Below are 26,046 nucleotides of genomic sequence, written 5' to 3'. Positions count from 1 at the left end.
GGGACAGCCTGTTATCTCATGGGGGCTCCCAGTTGAGGTAAGCTGGATTCTATTTGTTTTCATTAAGGGGGCAGTGGGAGAATACGGGTTTGATTGCTGCTGAAAACATGAATGTTAAAGCTATTTCTATTACAGGAAACAGCAGCTTCTCTCTCAGCATCAAATTGTTGACATATAAAGGGACTTTCCGCTCACTCTGCACCTCACCAAGCAGTATAATGAGGACATTTCAGTGATGGACACTTGCTGCACATCGGGGGGGAGGAGGGGAGGAGGGGAGGAGGGGTGGTGTGTGTGTGTGTAAACAAAAACATGGTGCCTGCATGTATGTACCGAAGCAATGCTTCTTAGGCCGTGCGTATAGTGCCCGCGACGTCGCCCAAAAACAAATGCATTGCCGTCGCCGCGTAAGCTTATAGTAAGCGCGATGGCAACAATGCAACAAAGTGAATTTTGGTAGCTGGCAATATTTGATTTTTTTTTTTTAAGGGATGTCGCCTCATGTGACAGCCCTTGAACCAAATCAAATGCCAGTACGCCCGCGATGCCGCCCCAAAGCGAAATATAACTATCGCTAAGGTGACGGCAATGGGTGACATCACCCATCCTGTCATGTCGCGGGCACTATACGCGCGGCCTTACTCTTGTACAGTGCAATAATTAAAAGCTCTCCAATACAATATATGGAAAGCTTAAAACCATTTCATACCATATAGAGATGATAAAGTCATGTTCAAACACTGCTACAACATACCCTGAACCTGCACAGCAAGATTTTTATATTTCCTTCAATCAATAACCAAGATATTGCCCACAATTTGACCATTTGCTTAATGTGATACCTGTGGATATAGACTTACATTGATCAAGTGGCAGGCAAACCAAGAAAGTGCGATGTCTGCGATTGGGGAGCAGGGAACAATTTCTACCCAATTCCAGTAAATGTCATTTCCATTTCAATCAGGATCAATAAACGTGCCTGATGTTTTAACTTGTTCTGCATAACCATTGATAACTTTCCCTCCATATAACATTTCCAATCTTCATGTATCCGACATGACTGCATCCATACGGAGCAAATTCCACCTCTCCTGTCCCACGAGTAGAAACTGCCTTCCTTCACGAAATTAGTGATCCAGTGCTACTTTAACAGATCAATTTGCCAATTGTGTGGCAAAAACCCACACAATATACAATGCGTTTTATTGGGCGCTTGTTAGGGAAGCAATACTAACAAATACATGCTACAGTAAGATGCTGCAATCAGGGCACAGTTCTTAAAATTCCAATAGTAGTGGTCAATTGCTGTTAATTATTTAATCCCCATTTAAAAATGTACTCAACCGTAGGATGTCCCAATAAGGATGTGGGAGGGATATAGATATACCTACCTAAGTAGGACTACTATAATAAAATTATTGGATTGCAGAATTGCTTTGCTTTAATTTGTATGAATGACCCTACACCAGCAGTTCCCCTAAATATCAATTAAACGCATTAAAATTTGAAGGGGTGTAAGCAGGGGGGGGGAGAGAGAAATGAACAACAGCTTCCATAATACTTTAACCAAGCCATGGGGTAGATTACATATCTTGTACCCTGTCATTCAGGTTAAAGATTCAGTATCATAACTTTTCATATGATTAGGTGATCTAACTATTGATAATCACTTGGAGGACACACACTTTGCAAAGAGTTTTAATTTTGGTCCATGAATTATATTACGCCCACGAAGACCAATACTGCTTCTGTTCCACAGAATCGGATATTTTCATTTTTTTCCCTCCCCTTTCCTTTAATAAAAGGCACAAAATGAGAATTCTTTTGTAAGCAGAAGGCCCTAATACCTTAACATTTATTTGATATCTCCTCCATTCCAGACATGTACCCACTCATATGCCCGAGGGCATTTGCATTGGTCAGACAGTAATGCAAATAAGTTAACAGTACATTCAAGATCAGCTGCATTTGAAATCATGCTTGCGTCTGCATGGATATATTTAACACGTGAACAGCAATGTAGAGATAAGCAGAATACATTTCCTTTACAAAAACGTAAAGCTAGATGTATAAAGATACAAAATGCACACACTTAAAAGGCAGAAATACCCACACACCCGACACCTTTCATACAAGAAATCAACCATGACATCAATATTTGTACAGCAAAGTTATGCACCAGGTTTTATATCACCTGCTTTACATGAAATCGTTGCTTTTTCACAGCGGGTAAACGTTAAAGCAGAAGAACAGAGAGGAAAAACAGTGTCGTGTTCATAGATGCGCCGTTTACGCTAAAAAGATTCCAGTGCTCTTGTTCTTGCAGAATTCTCCTCCCCATCAGCGTCCCAACATCAATAACAAAGGGGAAAGACGCCAGAAGTGGAGTGCCAGCTGTTAGAGGTCGGGGAGGAATGAACATGGAGACATCCAGTATTGGGTCCATCCATACCAAAATCATTCGGTAGTATTTTCATTTCCAAGTTATTTGTGGCTGCAGACAAAATATTCCCAGATTTCAAAAGCTGACAACTTTATAAGGTGAAAAAAAAGGGGTATCCAATTTAGCTGGTAATGCTACTTTATAATTGGACACCACTGAAAGGGTTTATTAAACAGAAAAAGTATGCAAGAGTAAAAGTAGTCACAAACCATTTATTAAGTTGTTGGAGAAAAAAATGTAAAATGATTTGGAAATTCCCAGGCATTCACTCCGTGTCATGTTTCATTGCCGGAAACATCTTTTGCTTGGTCAAAAAAGTCCAATTTAAGTCCCTTCTTCTGGGGTGGCTTGTTAAGATCAGTATTTTTTTCTAACATTACATTTATACAATGGTATAAATCAGGGGTGAGCAATACGAGTCCTCAATGGTCTCAAGATCTCTTCAGCATAGGTGGCTCACTCTACCACTGTCTGAGCCATCTGTACTGAAAACCTGACCCGCTGGTCCTTGAGGACTGCAGTTGGCCGCCCCTGAGCTACAGTGTTTCTCAACTTTCTATTTACATGATATATCTGCTGTAGCAAAACAGGTCGTTAAAACTGGTTTAAAACAAAAAAACCACAACACTACTAAATGTTACATATAGAAATGCATTTAACTACTGTTATCAGAACAGTGTTTCTTTATGTGATGATACAGCTTTATGTTTCTATTACTTTAAATGTAATGCAAAATCTTTCAAAGTGAAATCACATCCTATTTTTTCCCTGCGGGGAACAGTACAGATACAGGCTTGAAACGCCTTCGGTCGCCATCTGAGAAACACTGCTCTATTAATATTCCATTCCTCAAAAAAAAAAAAAATACTTTGTAACTAAAACATTAACATTCCGAACCATAAATTCCATCTCAAATACTTTACATTGGCATTTCATGTTTGTCACCTTAATAAAAGCATATATGAAATTAATTTTTTGCATAGATTTATTTTTAGATCTTTCAGTTCATTTGTAGTTGTAACATTTGACCATCTAAAAAATTCAGCAAATTTCAGTAACTAGAAGTTACACTTTGCTGTCAATGAAGTAGGACCAAAATTAGCAAGATTTGGGCTCCCTGGACTAAAAAAAGGGAATACCACCTTTTCCCCCCGTTTTGGCAGTAGAGAGGATCAATCAAAAACATATCTTATTACAGACCAAGAGCCAACACTGAAGCCAGAAACATTAATGAAACTCTACTCAAACAGAATAGCAACTGACAGGCCTACGCTATTCTGTTCCTTATGAGGACCTGGGAGAGAACAGTGGTGTAATCACTCCATGAACGATAGTCTGGGGTCGGTGAGAAAGGAGAAGACGTGTTACAGCCTAGATAAAAACAATCCTTGCCGTCTGTGACGGAGCTGGCACACATGATGCTGAACTGGTTAAGATGCATGCAGAATTTGTCGTTTTTGATACCCATATTTCAGGTGTTTGGCATTTCAGCTCTTGCAGGAGCACATGTTCCAAATGTCCTCAACCACCTTTTGCTTAATCTACGTTAAAACATGCAAGGCCACAAAAACAACAGGCAATGCATGGTGCAGCCACCTTCCAACCTCCCGTAAGGAGCCCATATCTCTGGTGTGGAAGGCAACAAAGTACTTGACATCAGTGTTGGCAATAATATATGTGAGACAAACACTTGTGGAAAATAGCACAAGCAAGGACGAGGCCAAGTGAGCAAGTTTTGTGGGGTTCACTTTGGGAGCATAATGGGGTTGCCTAAAAGATTGGTCGTAGGAATGAGGGGAACTTTTCAGGTCAGTAACAATTCAGCCCAGTGAACAGACTTTGATAGCAAAGTTTGCAGAGTCTGTGTGTGTGTTTGTTAATTTCAGTTGGTAAAGAAAGTAGGAGGTTTGCGACCCCCAGTTTCCAAGCTCACACATCCCCCCTTTTTAATTACAGCTCTTGCTAAGCACCTGTAAATGACCAGTATATTAAAGACAACTCTCCCCCCCTGAGAGCAGCAATGAGAGCTTTCTGCAGGTGCTGCAGTGTTAGGACCTACAGATGGGCCATAACGTGAAGTTGGTGTAGGCTTAAAGTGCTTTGGCCAAAGAATTGAACTAAATGACCCTTTCTTATGAGAAGAGAAACAAATTTAACAATATAATATGTGAAGTTGGATGTAGCACTGGGACTTTGTTTCTTTTGTTCTAGGTACCAACCACCAGAGATTAATTTTTTTTTTTTTTTTTTAAGTAAAGCTTTGTCTGTTGCGTTTTAAAGCAGCAGCCCTGCCTAACTATTCTCAGCTCCGGTGATCACGCGCGTTCCGAGATACTTACTGGTGTAATTTCGTGTGTTTTTTTTTGCTTTTTTTAAAAAAAAAATAGGATTTAAATTATTTAAAGTGGCCATCCAATAGGAAGCCACAACTGATAAATTTGCAGCTTCCCATTGGCCAGCAGAATTTGATAGCAATTTGTATTTCCCTGGAGAAAGTACACACACAGAAGCATTAACTACATCTTTAAGTTCACTTACAGAAAGGTGTACAAGGCAAGTCAAGATATGAAACCATTGTACACGGATAGTTACATATTGCAGTGTTAAAGACATTCATGTGTTGTACAGGGGTGGGGAGTAGTTTTGGAAATCACTTACTACATCTTATGACCCAGTAATGATATAAAAAAGACTGGGGTTACCTTTTTACCATCCTGCAGTTGGCAAATCTTACAACCCACCCTTTATTGGGAAAGAGTTATTTACATATAATTACTTTGATACAAAACGGACAAGAACCCAAAAGGCTCAACTTTGATATGTTATGTCCACCGCGTCGGGGGAAAACATCTCAACATCTTCACCCTTTTTCTGCTAGTGGAATGGCGATGCATTGCAAAATGTCACGTGATATATATAGAACACAAAACTGCCCAATTGCTTTGTCGTTTTCCACCAAAAGCATAAAAACCTTAGATGTGGTTGATTAAAACAGAGCAAGAATCAAAACCCAATAAAAATACAGTGATTCACCCCAACTGTAAACAATATAAAAAAAAACCTGGTTACAAATTAAAAAATAAAAATAAGTTAATGACACCCAAAATCAGGGAACTGGACAGATGGGACATATACATGAAGATCTGAGGTGAAGGGGAATAGGTCATCAAAAACCGGCCACATTTAAGTTTTACAAAATAAGCAACGGTCCGCCAATAACATAGCTATAGTTTTCCGTCAATTGTGATCACTGCCAAATACAGTGGCAACCGATTTGCACTGAACTGGCATTTCAGATTACTATGACCCCCACCCACCCCCCATCAAAAAAAAAAAAAAAAAAAACATTCAGCAAAAAAAAAGCTCCGAGAAGCAAATCTTTTTTTTTTTTTACATAATTAAAAAAAAAAATCTAAATGGCTATGATTCCTCTATTAGCAGAAACACAATGCAGTCTGAATAAATTTGCCTTTCATTACATATACATATATATATATTATTTATATATCTATATCTACATCCTTGTCTAGATATAGATATATATATATTAACACAACATGAATGCATTTTGTACAGTGTATGGGACATCTGACTTGCATTAGACCATGGCACGATAAGGTCCCTGCATCTTCAGGAACTGAATAATGAAGGAGGGACCCCCAGCAACAATCTGAGGCGGCAGGTGGCTGAGGGGACAGTTCTCAATACTCATGATTGACAGTTTGCTGCACAGGGCCAGCTCGAAGGGCAGGCTGTGCAAGTTGGGGTTATCGTTCAGATACAACTCCTCCAGATTCTCCAGTGTACCTGTGCAAGGTGGCAAGAAAACAGCATATATGTTAATGCACGTTGTAGTTTTGTGCTGACATGTTAGCATCGAGATCCTCCTCCTTCCACAGAAAATGGATATGTTAGAACGCATGCACCGTAGAAATGTATAGTCCCAGCTTGGTAAAGATTCTGTCATACTGGTAACCTAATGCTTACCTATTTCCTCTGGGAGGTGGGTGAGTAGGTTTTCTCCCAGGCCGAGGTGGGTCAGGTTTGTAAGGTGCCCGATGCCTCTTGGCAAGGTCGTTAACTGGTTATTCGTTAGGACCAATTTCTGAAGCGGAAAAAAACAAAAAAAGTTCAAAGTTGCACATAATAAAAGCTGTTGTGCTTAAAACAGCCATACGGGTCAACTTAAATAAATATTTTTTTAATGCAGGATTGAAGCAGGGGGTCTCCGGAGATGAAGCATATTAATTTTAGCTCTGGGGACCCCATGCTTCCAGATATACTTGCCTCCATAGGGGGTGCGGGTATCTGTGCGGAGTTTAACGGTGCAGGTCATGCGGGAAAATAGGAAACGCACCAGATGACATCATGGCTTCCTATTGGCCAGTGTGACATTTAACCCGCCATTAGATTAAGGAACACCATGTTTCTGCCTGTAAGGATACCGGCACCACTACATAGACAGGTATCTCTGTAAGCAGGGGGTCACCGGAGCTGAAATGAATGGGGTTCAGCTCCAGAGACCCCCTGCTGCAAACCCGTAATAAATAAATACAAATATAAAGACACACACAATATTGCTGCTTTAAATCGGGCCTTGGCTGTACAATATTCTAAAAAAAGAAAACCATAAGAGATGGGTAATAACGAACACACACACGATATAGGCAGGTAATAATTTCAGAAAGACAAGTCATTTAGTTAATTTATCCAAGTGGAGAAATCCAAATTCTCCCATATGGGATTTTTTTTTTTTTGACGTTTCCCTTCCGCACACACCAAGTACAAATATAGGATAAAGTAACTGTCGTCTAAATTTAGCATAGGATGAACTTTATGGACATATGCCCCTTTTCAACCTGTGTACCTCCTTCTCTGCTCTTTATTAGGTTTCTTTCTATACACACTATGTAATGCAGCCAGTTAAGCTTTCAAAATTCAATCAAAACAGGAATTTCCCATAAGTTTATACGAGGACATGGTGGCTCACTGACACATCTAATATCGGTGTGATGTGGGAGACTGGAACAGGCGTGGGGAAATTACACAGTACAGTTAAGAGTGGTGTCCGTCACTGTGTACTGGAAGGTTTTAGTCCCTTTCTTACCCACCAGAACCGCTTTGTAAATATGTTTCCTTATGAAATGTAGGAGAGGGGCTGCTTCAGCCCCTGAAATACCCCATGACAGCTCTCGCTATAAGGTCGGGTCCTCCCGGGGTCTCGTGGCGTAGTAGCTACGTCATGATCTGTAAAAAAATTATGGGGAGATGGCGTTCTGCGCTGCCGTGGAGTTAGCCAGACGAGGAACCGTGGAGACGACTCGTCCATTTGCATCAGTGAAGAGCCGCTTCACACGATCACAGTGTGTGGCGCTCTGGTGATGTGCCTCTCTGGCACGAGAAGGTTTAAGGGAATGTTCTGGATTTGTCAAACATTCAGTAACTGTACCTGTAGGTCTTTCAAATAAGCGATCTCGTTAGGCAGAGACTCCAACTTGTTTTCCTCTAGGTCCAGCTCCCTTAACTTGCGCAGGTTCCCAATACCGTGAGGGAGCTTCTTCAAAAGGTTGTTCGACAGAACTAGGACCTGCAAGAGAGATACGCATGTGGCTTGTAGTGGGAGAAGATTCCAATCACCGCAGCCCTGAAACGCACTCTGCAAGCACAGGACTTCCCCCAAGTCAGAGAGACTGACACAGCCCTCTTCAGATTGAGGAGTTATACAAGTTTCATTTTACCTGTGCTTGAGATGTAAAGAAACTGTGCAACGTTTCTATATACTACAAACATCATTACAATGCAACGGGGGGGGGTTCTTATTAAGGACTGAAAAGTAAATAACCTCACAATTATTTGCACCTTGACTCTACAAAACTCTACAAAATAAAATCTCTGGATTGCAAGTACTTTAAATTTACAGCCCAATGTGTACAGTCATCATACCTCAATAGAAACCAGACCAGACACATCCTCAGGGATCTTTGTTAACTGATTGGTGGCCAAGTTTAACTCAACCATACTTGTCCAGGTCCCAAAATCCAAGGGGAGGGAGGTCAGCTGATTATCCTGTCATGGGATTAAAAATCAGTTTAACACAAAGTGAAGCGATTTCTAAACAAAGCCAACATTTCCCTTTAAGAGGAGTGATCCAACCCGGTATTTTTGTTTTTTAGATTTATTTATTTTTTACACGATTAAAGCAGGGGTCTCCGGAGCCGAGCTACATTAATTTTAGCTCCAGGGACCCCACGCTTCCAGAGATAGACCACAAAAGTGGGTGCTGGTATCACAGCAAAGTTTCATGCTCCGCATCACATGCCAATAGGAAGCTGGACCTGATGACATCACAGCTTATTGTCCCGCAGGGTGCAGGAGCTTTCAAACTCTGCTATTACGTGAACCCTGGTAGTTGAGGCGAGCGGCTACCGACACCCCCTACGGAGGTAAGTATTACCGGAAGCAGGGGGTCCCTGGAATTGAATTTAGAGGTTCAGATTCTAAGACCCCCGGCTTCAATCCTGTGTTAAGGAAAAGAAAAAAAACACAACACGCTTGGATTGCCGTTTTAAACAGTGCAAAGTGAGATTTCTCACATGTGAGACAGCAAGCCAGACAACGGCTTAATTAAAAAAAAATAAACACAACTGGAGCACTAATAATTAAAGCTACAGAATACATAAAACACTGTAAGAAAGGTTTCTACTATTCCAGTTTAATATTGAAGATTAAAGGGGACAGTACTAATATAAACTAATGGCAGTGCCATGCTCAATAGATTTAATCCGGCTGATTAGCACCTAAATCAAGTATTTCTATTTTATTGAAACATTAATAATCTCTATGATAATGAAATGCAACATTGAACTGTTTTGTATTATATACACATTCCGAAATAAGCTAAAATATGAATGTAGAGTTCAGGACAAATTCTCTGACAAGCTATAAACCCTGGTTCCCCAAACATGGTTTCAGGTGCAATCCATCGTTCCTGAAGTAAATACGGAATTAAACTACTCTGTGGTTTCACATCTTTCACGGCAGCAGCTAACCTGTGTAAATGTGAGAACACCATCCCTTTAACAGAAGGAACAATAAACGCTCACTCTGGAACGGGTGAACAAAACATTGTTAATTGGACAAGGAGCGGTAAACTTCACACCAATTAAACCGAAGTGTTAGCCGATCCACCACTGCGTTTAGAGCAGCTGGGAGGTCCAAAGTAAAATACTTTGCTCCCATCACACGTATGAATAGACAGAGGTTGATTCTGAACCGCAGTTAAACACAGATGGTACCCTGCTGTAATTTTACAACCCCGCTGTTTGAAGAGAGGGCACCATCCTTTTAAACACTAAATACATTTTTTATGGCATTGAGATCACTAAGGTTATGGATATTGCTTCAGGACAATTTGGCAATCTGCTTCAAATCCCATTAAAAACATCGACATCTGTAATCAAAATGTGTGATCATTTCTTTGTGCTAGAGTAAAAGGAAGAAGAATCCTCTGTGGCGTCTTCTCATCTTCACAACAGGGACATTTTAGCCCCGATGTAAAATACTGCTTTGTAATTGCTTATTTACGCTATGTCCTCAATCAGATCACCATTCCTCATCCGTAAAGCAATTACTACTTGATACATTTTTAATTTTTTTTTAAATCAAGAACCGCTACATTGATATATTAATATCTTGCGTTCTTACATGCCTGAGACATGGTACAGAAAAAGGTGAAACAAATATGGTTATTGCAATAAGGAGCATCCCTAGTTAGACAGGACCAAAAGGAGGGAGCAGCAGCAGTTATGAATGTTCTGTGGAGGTTGTGGGCCATGATTGATAATACCCGTATAGATAAGAGACCCGACAAAGGGCAGATTAGATGCCCGACAAATGCAAGTTCATTTTTGTTTTCTGCATCTTATGTCTAAATAAATATTCTTGAGTTGACTGTTTTAAGATGCAAAATGTAACTGAAACTGGAGCTGGAATGTCATTTTCTATTACACAGTGTGTAATGTGCTCTTATTAAATGTAATTCTGTGTGGCTTGTAAAGTCCTACTGTACTGGTTTCTTCCATTAGAGAAAGTTTATTTAGTGGAATATACAATGGTGGATACGTACTGTTTTTATAATGTTAGAAGATTGTAATACCCAATACTGCTCTATATTAGCTATAGCAAAACCACATCTCTATATTTAGCCAAATATAAAGTAACATTAGAACATGACATTTGTACAGCGACAAAATGTGATAGTGTGAGCACTTGATATTATCGACTGTAGAATCTCTAAAGAAAACCTATACACCAAGCTTAACTGAACAAAACTTACCTTCATGTTCAGCTTGCTTAATACTTTAGCTCTTGAAAAAATTCCAAAAGGGATTTTATTAATGCGATTATGCTCCATATTGAGAGAGTAGATGGTTGAGAATTGCGACGGCCCCCCTACAGGATAGGACTGGAAGCAGTTCCTGGCCAGAGTTAAGCTGGTCAGGTTCGCTAGGCTGGACAGGAGACCCTGCAGAGAATAGAAGATTGATTTTCTTACATAGCGCACATGGAAGTCCCTGTCCCGTAAAGCTTACAATGAGGCACAAGGATATAAAAAAGGTCCAAGAAAAAAACGATACTGGGATCTGAACCAGGGGCCCTTCTTCAAACTCCGCACCGTAACTCACGGAGCTTCCTTCAGCCAGAGAGGTTTATATAGGGAGGCAATAAGGCAGCAGAAAAGCTAAAATTACATGTAGGTAAAATGGTACAAGTTATTCAAACATGAAATACTGACCTGTGTGACATGCAAATGAGTTTGTGGAGAATTAAAAATATATTTTAAAACTAAATTTGGGCCTGACTTTGCATCAGGTGCAGCAACTGTTCAAAGACTTGTATTTGTTGTAGTCACTCCAAGAGTGAAGTGGTTAATGATTTGAAAATGTTAGTGTACCAATGGCTATGTACAAATGTAATGTGTGCCATCACTTCTCGTTCACAACAATGATACGGTAACCCTTTGTCATACTGCAACAAGAGTCTTCCCAACTGGCTTTGAACACTGTTGCTGTTACAATTACACCCACTTAAAGCTCTTTTCTCTTTGCCTCTCCTGTAAATGGAATGTGACAGCATGCTCATTTAACCCTTTCTGCGCTGGGAACTGAGAGCTTTGTACCAGTTATTTTAATAATGCAGAGTCAGTGAAAAAATTGTGTGAGTGGTGAGGGTATATACACGGTGGCATCTTCAATAGAAATTTAAGTTAACACATTGCTAACGCAGGCCAACAATAAATTAAAAAAAAATTTTAACACATCGGGAAAGGCAAGATATATCCAATATTCTGCTTTTATGAAGTGCTCACGGCAAAACCCTGAATTATTTCCAATTGACTTTATCTCCCTGTGCCTCAGGCACCAAAATCATAGATTGTAAGCTTATCTGGGCAGGGACTGCGTCTGCAAAACCACGTGCTATACTGCAATTGTGACACGCTGTGAGTCCCATTGGGACAAAAGCACTATATGAAATAAAATGATAATAAAATAGGTGTGGTGTGGAATTACTACCTACGGTATTTAAAATCTTACAGAATAAAATATAGGTTAGTTAACTACTTTTATAGGCGATTTTCTACTCCTGTTATTGAATATATTTTTGATGTACTTTGCCAAACCTCAATCTGGTACATTTTACTGCTCGTTAAACCTGCTAACTTATTTAAATGCTAAACCTAGTAATTGTCACTTTAGCTTGGCATTTTGTTTCTGATGCAAACCGTTTTTACTTTGGCTTAATTATTCCAATCCCGTTTCAGAGTAAAACCCAGTAGTTTGCCAAATACAGGTCCGTGTGATAAGGATTCATGGTGGCCATTTCTAGTCACCATTCTAATATTGCACTATGATGTCAAAGCACGAACAGATATAGAAATGCAAAAAACAGGATTTGATCAAACTGCTGATACAATTTTTGGGGGGCAGGTATGAATACTACACCAACATATCTGTAGAGATTATTAAACACATTGCTGCTATTGTGATCTCAATTGCATTATTGGAATCATTGCAACAAATCTTTCTTGGGGATATGCTTCCATCCACAAGCAGCGGAACGCATGGTGTATGCAACAATACGCGTATACCAGAGCACTTCAAAATGGAGACAAATACTTACATATTTAAAGGAGGTGAAGAGACCTAGTATATGTATAATACATCTTAATTTCTTCATTGAACATATACCTCAAGTGGGTGCAAAACACAGTAACTGCATGGGGAACCTTCGAATGACCTTGTGCTGGGTGTTGTGTGTATCCTGGATTCCACTTGTGTGTTTACATAGCTCACCTCGGGTAAAGTCGAAATGTTGTTGTTCTCCAGATTCAGCTCATCCAGCTCGCTGCATTTTGCCAAGGACTTGGGTATCGCCGAAAGCCTGTTGTACCGCAAGCCCAGTCGACTCAGGCTGGAGAGGTTTCCTGCAGGTGACAACCCAGCTTAATTATTACTATTTTCATAAGCTGCAATGCAAGTAAAAGCAAAGGGCAGAATGTTTTACATGAAAAGGCTATTTTTGTAAGATAAAGTATCAGGTTAGAGCTAATTTGTCTACAGGCTGTTCGCTTTGGATCTGTTTTTTTGAGAAGGTTTGTATTGTTTGTTGTGCTTTTTTCAAGCATTCGTATTTTGCTTTTTTTGCGTTGTGTTTTTTCCCCAAACACTCCCTGCTGTAGAATGCCTTGTGCTGTCTCTGTGTTGATGTGGAGTTTACTCTTCTGTATGCTGATAATAATCTTTGCAGGCCAAACAGCACTTAACTCAGGAAATCACTTAATATGCACAACATTATGTAGTATACTCTGTGGAGTAAGCAGATAAGAGTTCACTAAAACTGCTGACAAATTGCATGGATGTGTATGAACATTTGCAGACATGTTTTATTTGTAATGTTTTGTTTCGCTGCAGTACTGTACCGACTAGAGTATCACAATGATTCCTTGCCTTCAAGAATTTGCAATCTAAGGCTGAGTCCAGGGCCTATGCTGAGGCGCGCAGACGCTTGTCAGTGAGCCCCTGCAGCCGCAATGAGAGCGGCTTTAGCAGGGGCTCGCGCCCGCGTCCGCAGGCGTAGGTCATATACAATTTATTTTTTTATTTTTTATATAACTGTAATTTTATTAGGTGTTCCGGTGCGTACATAATAACACAATCCATTTGCTCTTGTAACTTCACCATTTCCTTATTTCCAATACACTGAACGTGACAGACTTAAACAAACAGACGTGACTTCAGGGTGTCGGGGTGGGGGGAGGTCCAGGAAGCAACCTTGTTAACGGATGGATGCGGCTCTCTTCTCCCACCTTTCTACCGGTATATTACTTATAATAGATTGACGGGTCTACTGCTCTGCCGCTAGGAGTGGCCCTTCCTCGTTGAGCTCCCTTGCACCTCAAGGTCTCCTGGTCGCTATGTGGTCAAGGATCCATTTGGTCAATGGAGAACGCATTTATAATTATCAAAGGGTAAAAGGGGGACGATAGACAGCACTCTGATGATGTTAAATTAATGCAATTGCAGGGTGCACGGAACCAAAGGGGACCCTTATTCCCCTGTATAATACTAACAAATCTACGTAAGTACCAGCACTCACTGTCTAATGGCTAAATGATGAAAACAGTTGTAATGCAGAATAAAGATTTAATAATAAAACAAACCAGAAATAAATCAAATGTGTTTGCAGAAACCAGTATCACAAATGGGCATGTCACAAAGTGAGGGGTGGGGGGGGGGGAAGGAAAGGGGGAAAAAAACATGAAACACAAGGAATATACACAAAAAATGGAGAACGGCAAGTATGCTAGGGGGGCAACGTTTAGAGGGACTACCTCTTCATCTGGCCCATTCCCCCTGGTCCAAAAGGTCCCAGAGGTACTTCCCTAAGCCTCCCTTCCCCTATAACTGGTCAAATCAGACACCTCTGAAAATAGATAGCAAACATACAGTGTAGGCTAAATACAGGGTTTTGATTACTGTCTTCATTTGCTATTGCCATTAATCTTACATTGACTGTTGTGGACTCCTGGTGCTTCTTTGCAAGCTGCTTTCTTGCAGGCTGTGTTCAGCCTTTACTGTACCATTGCACACAGTTTCTGGTAGTACTTGAACTACTGACATTAACTATAGTGGATTCTTGCTTCCCTGCTATTAGCTGTTTAGCTGTATTTAGCCTACACTGTATGTTTGCTATCTATTTTCAGGGGTGTCTGATTTGACCAGTTATAGGGTAAGGGAGGCTTAGGGAAGTACCTCTGGGACCTTTTGGACCAGGGGGAATGGGCCAGATGAAGAGGTAGTCCCTCGAAACGTTGCCCCCCTAGCATACTTGCCGTTCTCCATTAATTTGTGTATATTCCTTGTGTTTCATGTTTTTTTTCCCTTTTCCTTCCCAACCCCCCCCCCACCCCTCACTCTGTGACATGCCCATTTGTGATACTGGTTTCTGCAAACACATTTGATTTATTTCTGGTTTGTTTTATTATTAAATGTTTATTCTGCATTACAACTGTTTTCATCATTTAGCCATTAGACAGTGAGTGCTGGTACTTACGTAGATTTGTTTGCATTTATAATTATCATTGCAAAATTGTGGTAACATCTACCCCCGGGATGTCTGTCTGGGTCAACCAAGGCGACCAGACTTTTAGAAAATTTGAGCCGGAGTCGTTAACCAGACTCGTCAACTGTTCCATCCGGCACACAAACCAAATTCTGTTCCTGATTTTGGGTAAAATTGGTACATCCGGTTCTTCCACAGTGCTGCAATCTCACATCTGGTGGCGGTTGCTAAATGTGATATCAATTTATGAGTGGCATTCGACGGCCTTATACAATTTTTAGTTTGCGCGCTCACGGGAGCGCAGGGCCGGTCACGTGAGCGGTTCGCCCAATGAGGGCGAACCAGCTCCGTGACGTCACTGGCCCGCCCCACCCACCCCCCGACGGCGCGCAAACTAAGGCCAGGGAAAGCACCCGCTTTCCCTCAGCCTCACCACGCCTCCGCACGGCTGCAGTCACCAAGGACTCAGCCTAATACAGTAACAGAGAAAAGGGTTCTGTACCAGAACAATGTGTAACCTGATCTACGGATACAGTCCAGAGATAGGGGGAGTGTGAGGGGGAGTGTGAGGGGGAGTGTGTGTACAGCTCACCCCTACATGTACAGAGGATTTATTCCATTTACCCAGCAGTACCTCTCTTTGGGTTAACAAAACACATCCATAAACATTTAAAGCCGCACTATTCTGTTTAATTCGGAATTTATTCAGCTCTACGGCGAGGAGTGGGCCGCACAGCTCAACCGTGCTGCTTTCAGTAAATTAAACCTTTATCTCAACATGGCTGTCTGCATCAGCCTTTGCTCCTGTGGCCAACAGAAAGTCACAACATCGGGAGATGGAGCTGCGGCTTTATTTGTGGCCTGGGCAGTGTTATCATTTTAATTTACCAGCAGCTGAACTGAGGATAAGGCTGCGTTCATAGTACTGGCTACGGCGACTGCGACATTGAGCAGCGCTGTAGCAAATACATGCAGTCCGTCATGGGTGTCCATAGTGGGTGCGACAGCCGATGCCACGTGGTCGCTGGAAGTCAAATGATCTTGACTTCAGCAATCGCAGAGTGACATCAGCGGCACGTGAGCAGTTCAGCCAATGAGGGTAAATCGCTCACATCCACGCCTCGTCGCCCTCTGGACAGACTCCCGCACTATAACCAGGAATCACTATTACAACGGCGACGGCTGACGTCACACGGTTGCGTCGCCGTAACTATAAACACAGCCTAACTGTTGAGCTCTGCCGGACCCCCTTTCCACGCCTTAAAATATGCCAATTTTCCGTTTTATGTCCGTTTTCTTGGGTCCTAATTTGCAAAGTTGTCACTCTCAAAATTAGACACCAACCTTCATTAAAGTGAAATTAAAAATAAAGCGCTTTTACTTTATTGCTATTCTAATAAAAGGAAGTCTCCACTTATGAACACGCATGAGCAGGCGACTGGGATTTTACAGAGCCTCCCCCCACATTCTCCGCACCCTGCTAACAGATTAGGAGTCGTGCATCTGCTGGGTTTGATTATGGCCTGCTTAAGTGTCTGCACTCCCGAACAATGCGAGCTGTGAGGAGGCAGGGTTTGGCAAGCTACAGCTACACTCAACGCTTATTAAATATGAAACACCCAACAAGGGAAAAGATTAATGGTGTAAAACGTTCATTACATCGACAGACTGTCTCAGACACGAAGAAAGGGCTTGCATGTGATTAGAAGAGCTGACAGCCTGAAAAGTGCGAGGAATAAATAAAAACGGAGAATATGAATCAAACGACTTTGAATCAAACTAATTGTTTTTGTTTATTTTGCTGAAAACTGGAGATCTTCCCTTCCTTTTTTCTTAAAAAGGGGTGCATTTTTTACTTGATTGGAACAAATTTCCCTGAAAATAAACAAACAAAAAAAAAAAAGAAGTAGTGTCAAGCTATTTGTAAAAGGGCTCCAAAAGAGATGGTAAACAATGCTTCAGAAACAGTTATTCTGAGGAATATTTGCATATTTATTGTACCCATCATAGGGTTTACTGCAGAAAAAAAAGGCATTTAGGAGTCTGTATAGATACTGCAAATTGTGTAAGGTATCGCAAAGTACTCCCAGAAATGGCTTATATGCCATGACCGAAACTAATGGATCTTAAATCTTCCCAAAGACGACTGTTTCTCAGCAGACTGAATGTGGCCCATAGGGAGTGGAATCGATTGAACCTTCTTTCCACCCAAAAGATCATGATGTATTATGACAAAAAAAATTTTTAAAAAATATTGTACAACCTTGTGTAAAGTACCACTCAGTATTTTATGGATTACCCATATACCATAATACTGTATAATGGAAGCTACACTAGAAACTAGCTATTTGTAATCCATCCCACAAAGCTCATACCTTGTAAAAGTCCATGCAAAATATGCTTAGACATTTCAAGCCACAGCTTGCTATCTGACAGCAGCTCCCAGATCTGAGGTTAACAAGAGATCACACAACCTGCTTGCATAATATAGATCTTTCAACCAAACAACAAGTCTCCTAACACAATAATGCTACAGAAAGTCCTCCATCGTTTCTCAACCAGGATTCTGTGTCATGTTAGGGTGCCTTAGACTGACCTGAAAGGTTGTGTGTTTGCCAGAGGTAGAGTATTCTGTATACAAAAACATGTTCTTGCTTTACTCTGCTTCTTGTAAAATATATCAGTTTAAAGGGATATGGTCCAACTTATTCCATAGTGTGTTTTTTTCTTTTAGGAACCTTTGTTCGCACACTAGGTTTTTTTGATTGTCTCCTGTCTGAGAAACATTAATACAAAATATTTGTTAAAAAGGGACTACTGCAAGTTTTTAGAAAACCTCACCCACAATAACTATTGGTTTCTCCTCTAGCTTTAAACACCCAACAACCCCATTACAAAAGCACCATGGTATTTGTGCAGTTAATATTTCAGGCATAAAGTAAAAAAAAAAAATTTTTTAAAAACTCACACTTGGAAAAATGTTTATATGGTTTAGGGCGGGTGCTCAACTCCAGTCCTCAAGACACATACCACCCCGCTTGAGGACTGAGTTGAGCACCCCTGGTTTAGGTGTTAAATGTCTGGCTCTTAAGACAACACTGCACTACTATAACAGGGCTCCAAAGATTTAAGCATGTTGACACTACACTCAATTTTAACGTGTTGCAACCACAACTGTCGCTACTGAACATCTATGTGTTTTCAAAACCGCACTTCTCTAAAATCGCAAGAAGAAATTACGAGGACATTTAGAACACAATAACAGGTTATGGTTTTAATCAGGTTTGTAGCCTTGAAAGCAACACGCCATTTAAAGAAGGACCAACGCCTAAACTTCTAAGTCCAGGATGGAAACACTAACAGCTTTACAGCCTGTGCGATATAACGAGTGCGTTATAAATCATTCAAACGCAGCTTCAGATGTTGCTACAAACACTCCCTTTTATTATGACATCAGAGCACCTCCCGCCCCTGCCCTACTTGCAAAGCCACCCACTGCCAGCCGCTGCCCTACTGGCAAAGCCACCCACCGCCGCCCTACCGGCAAATTCACCCACCTGCCGCCCTACCGGCAAATTCACCCACTGCCTTGCACTGCCCTATATGAAACGGGTTAAATTCTTGAAAATGCTCCTGAATTTCCAAAGAATCCAAAAATCACCAACTGTTTGTTTTATGCATTATTACATTTAAGGCACACACTTCACTATCACACGTTTTCTGCAAACTATGGAGTAAGATTATACGGTCAAGGTTTCGGATCTTAACTGGTGAACTCATTTTACATTGTAACCCTGAAAATGTAGAGACCTACAGTAACATGACTAGGTGATTATCTCCATTTGTTACAATTGCAGAGACAGCATACATAACGTTAACCATTATCAGCAGTGCTGTTGTGTGTCTGTGCGTCTGTATACATGCACCAACTAATATTTTTCATAGTAGTCAATACGCACTTTACTTGCAGCTGCATGGGTCTTAACTTTCCCAGCAACAGAGACGATAAACTGTGAAGCCAACATTACAGTTTAAATAAACATTCATTTCATCTCACCATCTGGTCAATGCAGATTTAACACAACCCCCTCCCCCTTACTCTTTAGCCTCATAAGTGGTGGAGAATCGTTCTGTAACCCCTTCTTGGCAGACCACAATACATTACAGAGCGACGTGCTGCAGGCTGCTCTGGCAGTGAGGTTTCATTTTTTGTAAATAGAATGCGCTAAAAAACAGGACAAAGCAAATCTTCCTTAAAGCAGCAATCCCCCAACCCCTTTATTACATTTACCTCGGACCACCAAATAGGCTTCAGTCCCCCATGTACAATAGAATGCCACAATGTAATCAGGGAGGGGGGGAAGGGGGGAGTAAGGGGGGTTTGGCTATGGGTTCTTACTGGATGACACCAGCAGCAATCTTTAACATTTCCAAAAAGTGCACATGTCTGGAGGGCAGGATACATATACAATCATTTGAGCAAATTAAATCCGCAAAGAATATCCCAAATACAGAATTTTTTAGGTACCTCCAGATCAGGGATTTCTACAACAAAACCCCAATTAGACCAAAACGCACTAATTTTGAGCAGCTGTGTTCCAGAGACACGGACACAAGGGGACTCACATCTAGGATGTACAGGGAAGTGGTCTGTCCGAAAAAGACAAGCGAGACCCGGTTGCACTATATTCGTCAGTGGGAGACAGACTTAGGGGAGACATTAGAGGACGAGGAATGGGAACAAATCACACAAGCAGCAGCTAAAAGCTCCATCTGTACCACACTAAAGGAGAACGCGTATAAGGTCCTGATGCGGTGGTACTACACCCCAACTAGACTAGCTAAATTTGTTAAGGGCTACTCCCCGCTCTGCCCAAAACAGTGCGGGGAGGCGGCCGACCTGCAACACATGCTGTGGTCCTGCACAAAAGTGGTCCCGATTTGGGAACAGATTAGAGATTGGTTACAGAGGATTCTCGGTTGGGAGATCCCCCTGGACCCGTGGTTGTTCCTGCTGGGCAGACGGATCCAGGGTATGCCAAATGCGACGCATAAACTAATCGCGCATTTTGCAATAGCCACTAGATGCGAGATTGCAGCATTATGGAAGCAGCCAGTAATCCTAGCTATCCCCAAGATTCGAAATCGGATTTGGCACGTTTGCCGGATGGAACAATTAACGAGTTTGGTTAATGACACCGGCACAAACTTTCTAAAAGTCCGGTCGCCTTGGCTGGCACAGACAGACATCCCTGGGGTGGATGCCACCGCAATCCTGCTATAATAGTTGCAGACGCATTCTCCTCTGGAGGTCAGAGACCAGACGACAAATAGTGATGAACAGGTAGGTGACAGCCCCCTGGGTAGTAACCCAACGCGCCAATTCTATAGAGTTAATGCGACAAACTAGGGATCGAGGCAATATGATAAAAAGAGATATCTAAAAGGAAAAGAAGCTTGTAAGCGGCTACACGTCAACAGGAATACCTGGAGAAGACCCCACCCTCCCCTGTCCGTAGTCTGGTTTGTCTTGTTTGTCCTATATGTACGGTCCCTGTTTCATACTGGAGAAGTTATAATAGCCGCATGTTTGCGATAAAAAAATATTATTGGGGTGATGTAATACAATGGGATGTGATATGTCAGAATTTTTGACCCCAATAAAGAAAATTTGAAGTGGAAAAAAAAAGTGCACATGGCACGTATCTTGGGAGACATCTGATCGGAAGATATCTCTGGGTCTACCGAATCTGAACCTTACCATTTTTACATTCGGGGTCCCCTTGATTCTGGGGATACTTTCCGGTGTTACTTCCCATTTTTTTTTTTTTAAGTTATTTAAAAAGGGTTTAAAACGATTGTCAAAAAGAAAAAAAACTGCAATAAATAACCTTACGTTTCCTATTGGCCCACAAGATTTGACAGACATTTTTAGTTGCTGGTAGGTACCAAGTCTGTAAACCAGTGTTTTTCAACCAGGGTTCCTAGGAACCCTTGGGTTTCCCCGGGCATCCCTAGAGGGTTCCCTGTAATTTTGACGTCATTTTGAAATTCTACCAAATACAGAAGAATGTACAATGTATCGGATGTCAGGCGCGCTACTAGAGAGGGTTGGGTTTCCTCAGAATTTCACATGGGGTTCCTTAACCAAACCAAAAAAAAGTTGTAAACATTGAGGGATTGCAGCTTTCAACAGCAACAACCCTTGTTCAAATTAATGTCACCAAATGAAGCTTGCCTAGTATTACAATGCAGCAGCCTGCACCCAATCACACGTTTATCATTCTGAAAATGCCTTAAGAAATAAACATGTAAAAGATTAATTTTATATTTTGGGTTCCCTACCAATAAAAACTATACTTGTTCAATGGAAAAACCATTATTCTTAGTCCAACATTGATCGGATTTTGCTATGCGACATTTAGAAAAACACTCTTCCCTGATAAATTCCAACATACAGTGGTTCACTTCTACAATCTTACGTTCAATGGCCAACACAAGGATCCAGAAGCTCAACGTTTCACAGACTCAGAATAATTGCATACCAACTTTGATTTCCATTAATAATGTAGACTTGGTATTGTAATCATTTTAACTTTACTTGTATTTTCTTTTTTTAGTAACCGTAGGTTGTATGAAAATATAAAGAGAGAAAAAAATCCCCTTTTCTACCCCCCCCCCCCCCCCAAACGGCTCGTGGTTCTAATCTAACACCCGCTAAAATAGAAAAGGTCAAAGACACTTTTCCCCACTGTCCAGTTCACTGCCATTACCTATTGTTTCTGGGAGGTCCAGAAGCTCATTGTGCTGCAGGTCCAAGTTGGTGATTTGAGTGCAGCTCCCAATCTCTTTCGGGAGGTGCTCGAGTTGATTGTGAGCGACATCCAGCGTAATGAGGTTACACAATTCACCTAGAAAAACAGACAATACAACTGAACAAACCTAAACAAACAATAGCATAAATACACACACACACAATTGTATGGTGTATGCATCCCTGGGCGTACCCAGGATTGTGACATATTTGTGGTATTATGGTTAGGATTACTTTTGCTCATAAGCCAATTCCCTCTAAATACAAGGACAAAAAGGAAGGAACATGGCTCACTAAAATGTGTACATGAAAACAGGCTTTTTAACCAACTATATTAGGAAGATGTAGAAGATAATGTGAATAGTCGTTGAAATGCAAGATAAAATTGTTCATAAACCATCTCCAATGTTTCCAAAATTCTTCTTAATCTGATCCCAAAAGTTTGTACCATAATGTTCAAATACTCATTGTATTCTTATACAGAATAAGATATTAGAAGAGCACAGGACAAAATAAAGTGCATGCTCGTCTTCATGCTCCATTATATTGACGCAATCCTGAACAGATGCATGTCTCTAAACAAGGGTACAACAAGGATAATCTAGCACTGAAGGAGTTAAGCGCAGGTCAAAGTTTAAATGCTACTTTGGTAAAAAGCTAGACACTATAAAATACCCTGATGGAAAGAAGAAAGGTTTGGAGACTCATCTTGAAGGAGTGAAGAGTGAACTAATGGCAGACACATAATAAATAGGCTAAATGTTCTGGAAGGTTTTTATAATCATTGCGTAACCTTGTGTGATAAAACGTCTTGTTACCTACACAATTTCCAGGCTCGAGTCCTTTTTCAGTGGCGCATGCAATCTAACGTGAGGCAAAGGGAAATACACTGGAATTTAAAAACTGGGTTCACCCATTTCTAAGGCAGGGATGTTACCACAAGACGCCGCCTCTACGGCCTTTGCATTGTCACTTTGTGTGCCATAACATCAAATCGGGGCCATCTGCCAGATCCAAAATATATTCTCTGTGGTTTAGAAAATGTGTGGTGCTTTTGTTTTAATAAAGTGGTTATTTTAGCTCAACATATAACTTTACTGCCCGTCAGGCAATGGAAGAGATAATGAACTGTATTTTTACTTCACAGCATCTAGTTCTCAAATGATCTCGATGTGCAGAAGTGTTATACAGTGCATTGAGCTTAAAAAATAAAATAAAAACAGGCATACTTCCACTGCAAGTCCTTTCAGTGTGCCGCGGAGGCTGCAGCATGGACACACTTGGATGCCTGTTTAGCTGGTTTGAGGTTCTGCATTTGGACCAATAGGATGCATCTGAGTAACTGCCACATTCCAGCGGTGCAGAAGAGTTCTATCAAGTTCATCTTGGGGAGGGTGGGGGAGGGGGAAGATTGCCCTTCTGCTTCAGTATTGTGCAATTTCACATTGCATTATCCTGTGGGTTTCACTCACTTCCAATTTGTACTGTGCAAGTATATTCTTAGGGGACTCTTCATTCAACTGCGACAGTCCTGTAGTGTACATCTCTGTGCAACAACGTTTTACATGCTCCGTATGTCCCTGAAACCCACACGTCATCGTCCATTTAAAAAGCGGCTCGATAATACTTTTGGCACAGGAATTTTCTCATTTCAAAGGCTGTATCAAACACTGGAACCCTGCCACTAGAACAAGTTACATCATTGTTGGAAATTCTATTTTTTTTTATTTTTTATGTCATTATCGTTCACATCCACGCAACTGCTCAAGGAAGGCGCTGCGATGCTTTGCTCTGCTCTGCAACCCACTGCGGCTGCAGGAGTGTTGAAGTGGCCAGGAAGATATTCTTGCAAAACAGCCGTTTTAAAACAGGCCTGAAGGTGCATGCACTCACACCTATTATTCCATGTGATAAATAGATTTTAAAAATCAACCATACTAAATGGCAAATCACTAGTCTGAAGCTGCTCAGGAGACAAAATACATAATATGGTGGCTCAGTCCGTGTTATTCATCTCTCCGTTATAAATTGCCCATGTTACAGAATCCCTGGTCCACCCATTGCTTGTATATTTATGTGAAAGGTGCATGCTTTTTATTTTTTAAATAGACTTTCGGTCCGACAACATACATAGAGTGCGGAAGAGCCTGCTGTACATTATAGAATCACCTTCTTTAATAAGTAACACGGCCATTATAAAAACAAGATGTCTACATAGGTGACACCTCAAGAATGTAATATTTTCTTTCTGATATAGTTTACACAGAGTGGTACATACATATTTTTGCAGGTATGACTTCTGGCTCTGTAGAGTTTACAATCTAAATTCTGGAGCCTGAGGTACAGGGGGATAAAGTGACTTGATCAATGTCACGAAGAGCCGACACTGGGATTTACCCAATTGAAAAGTAGCGATTTTACCACCGAGCTGTTCCTTAAGTCCGAAGTAGCAGCAGAGTTAAGCAGCAATCTTTCCCTGCCAAGTGATGGAAAAGCTACCATGGTTACGATAAGGAGCCGTGGCATCCCTTGTCCCCTCGACACCTTGTTTCAATTTCCCATTCTTCCCTTCTTCCATTTAAAATTTGTATGTCTTCACAAAACCCTCTGTACCTTCATTTGTGATCAAATTGACAAAAAAAAACCTCTGTCGTGCATTGTGGGATAGAATTGTGCTTCTAAATAAGTGATCGTTCTGTCTCAGGGTTTCATCCGACGTTGCCCAGAGGTTAGCTTGGACAATTAAACAAAACGAGACAATTTGTAATCTTGAGCACTGAAACAAAGTGTTTCAAATAATTTAGACAAATTCCCCTTTTGTGATGTTTACACTTAAGATGGGCTGACAATATCAATTAACTGCTGCAGTGTCAATGACCTGTAGTAGGGACATTTAGGTTTTTCTACAATCTTCAGTGTTTCAGATACATTACTGAATAAGAAATCCAGCTTCTGGAAATGATGAAGTAATCTTAAAACTCTGGCACTGTGCGTCTATTTTATGTAAACAGAAATTTCTTATCCTTCACTGAAGGAACCAACGTCATCATATCAGGGTCAGCCCTGAGGAACAGAAAATGGCGATTACATCAGGTTTTATATTTAACTCCCAAGATGAAGTTCTCATCGCACATGTGACAACAGGACTAGGCTTCTACAAACGTTCAGAGTTTTACATGTGGTACATCTAACTTCTTTCATTTGAATACCAGTCATCATTGTGGGATATTTTGCAAATGAATCATACAAATGAATCAGCAGCAAAATGCTATTTCTCCAGGCTTCATCGTTTTAAATCAATTCCCCCTGCCCCCTACCCCCCAACGATCAGGATGGTGCCGTTTTATGAGGGTTTGTTTTGTTAAAACCGGAATCCCTAAATATATTGCACTAAAGCAACAAAAATACACGGCCCAGACTAAACCTCTGACCTCGCTTCCCAACTTGTACACCACCCTCTCATTTCAGGGAAATTTCCAGATTCAAAATTAATCGCAATAAATCCGAAGCGCTAAACAATAATTTTCCTAAAGACCAGGTTAAACTGATTGCCCTAAATTTTGATTTTAAGTGTCAGCCGGTAGCGATCAAATACTTAGGGGTATTTATAACAAAGGATTTTGGCTCCCTGTACCTGGAAAACTACCCAGGGGTTCTGAAAGCTCTAGAAGTGGACATCAGGTCATGGTCCAACCACAGCATCTTGTGGATAAGCAGCATTCACAGTATAAAAATGAATCTATTGCCCCACCTTTTGTACCTCTTCCAAACCCTGCCTGTACCATTGGTCCCGGGGGACTTTAAGAATCTCCAATCATAAATAAATGTATCTGGAGGAAAAAAAGCCCGGGATAAGTAAGCAAATTCTAAATATACCAAACCAGACAGGAGGCTTGGGTCTCCCGTGTCTTTCATATTACAAAGCGGCCAGTCCAGCCAGCTAGTGTTATGGCACTCTAATCCAGCCCACAGACGTTGGGTATTTTAAGAATCTGACCTGGTCGCACCTGTCGAGCCAAGTAATCTGTTGTGGGCCCGTGTCGAAGAGTCCCGATATCGTCCAATCCAGTCAAATTATAGCCCACTCTCAAATTTTGGGTCTCGGTCTGTTAGATAGCTTCTCAACACGTTGATCCCTAATCACTCCACTTTATGATTATCCAGACTT

At 41.1% G+C, this 26,046-nt stretch overlaps 1 protein-coding gene across 3 annotated transcripts in view; it reads right to left on the bottom strand.

The window, feature by feature from the left end:
• Window positions 1-1,819: 1,819 nt before the first annotated feature.
• The window catches only part of SHOC2 (SHOC2 leucine rich repeat scaffold protein), a 48,108-nt gene continuing 23,881 nt past the window's right edge, over window positions 1,820-26,046 (bottom strand). For all 3 annotated transcript variants that reach the window (XM_075611850.1, XM_075611853.1, XM_075611851.1), the window contains exons 3-9: window positions 21,838-21,975; window positions 12,796-12,926; window positions 10,779-10,967; window positions 8,387-8,509; window positions 7,893-8,030; window positions 6,431-6,548; window positions 1,820-6,250 (exon numbers count right to left, since the gene is read on the bottom strand). In XM_075611850.1, coding sequence (XP_075467965.1) covers window positions 6,042-6,250; window positions 6,431-6,548; window positions 7,893-8,030; window positions 8,387-8,509; window positions 10,779-10,967; window positions 12,796-12,926; window positions 21,838-21,975 — 1,046 coding nt within the window. In that variant the 3' untranslated portion in view covers window positions 1,820-6,041. The remainder of the gene's footprint in view (window positions 6,251-6,430; window positions 6,549-7,892; window positions 8,031-8,386; window positions 8,510-10,778; window positions 10,968-12,795; window positions 12,927-21,837; window positions 21,976-26,046) is intronic.

The sequence above is a fragment of the Ascaphus truei genome, chromosome 8 (assembly GCF_040206685.1).
Source record: "Ascaphus truei isolate aAscTru1 chromosome 8, aAscTru1.hap1, whole genome shotgun sequence".
In the NCBI taxonomy this organism is placed as follows: Eukaryota; Metazoa; Chordata; class Amphibia; order Anura; family Ascaphidae; genus Ascaphus; species Ascaphus truei.
The sequence above is the reverse complement of the archived record's forward strand: the minus strand, read 5'-3'. Positions and strand labels throughout refer to the sequence as shown.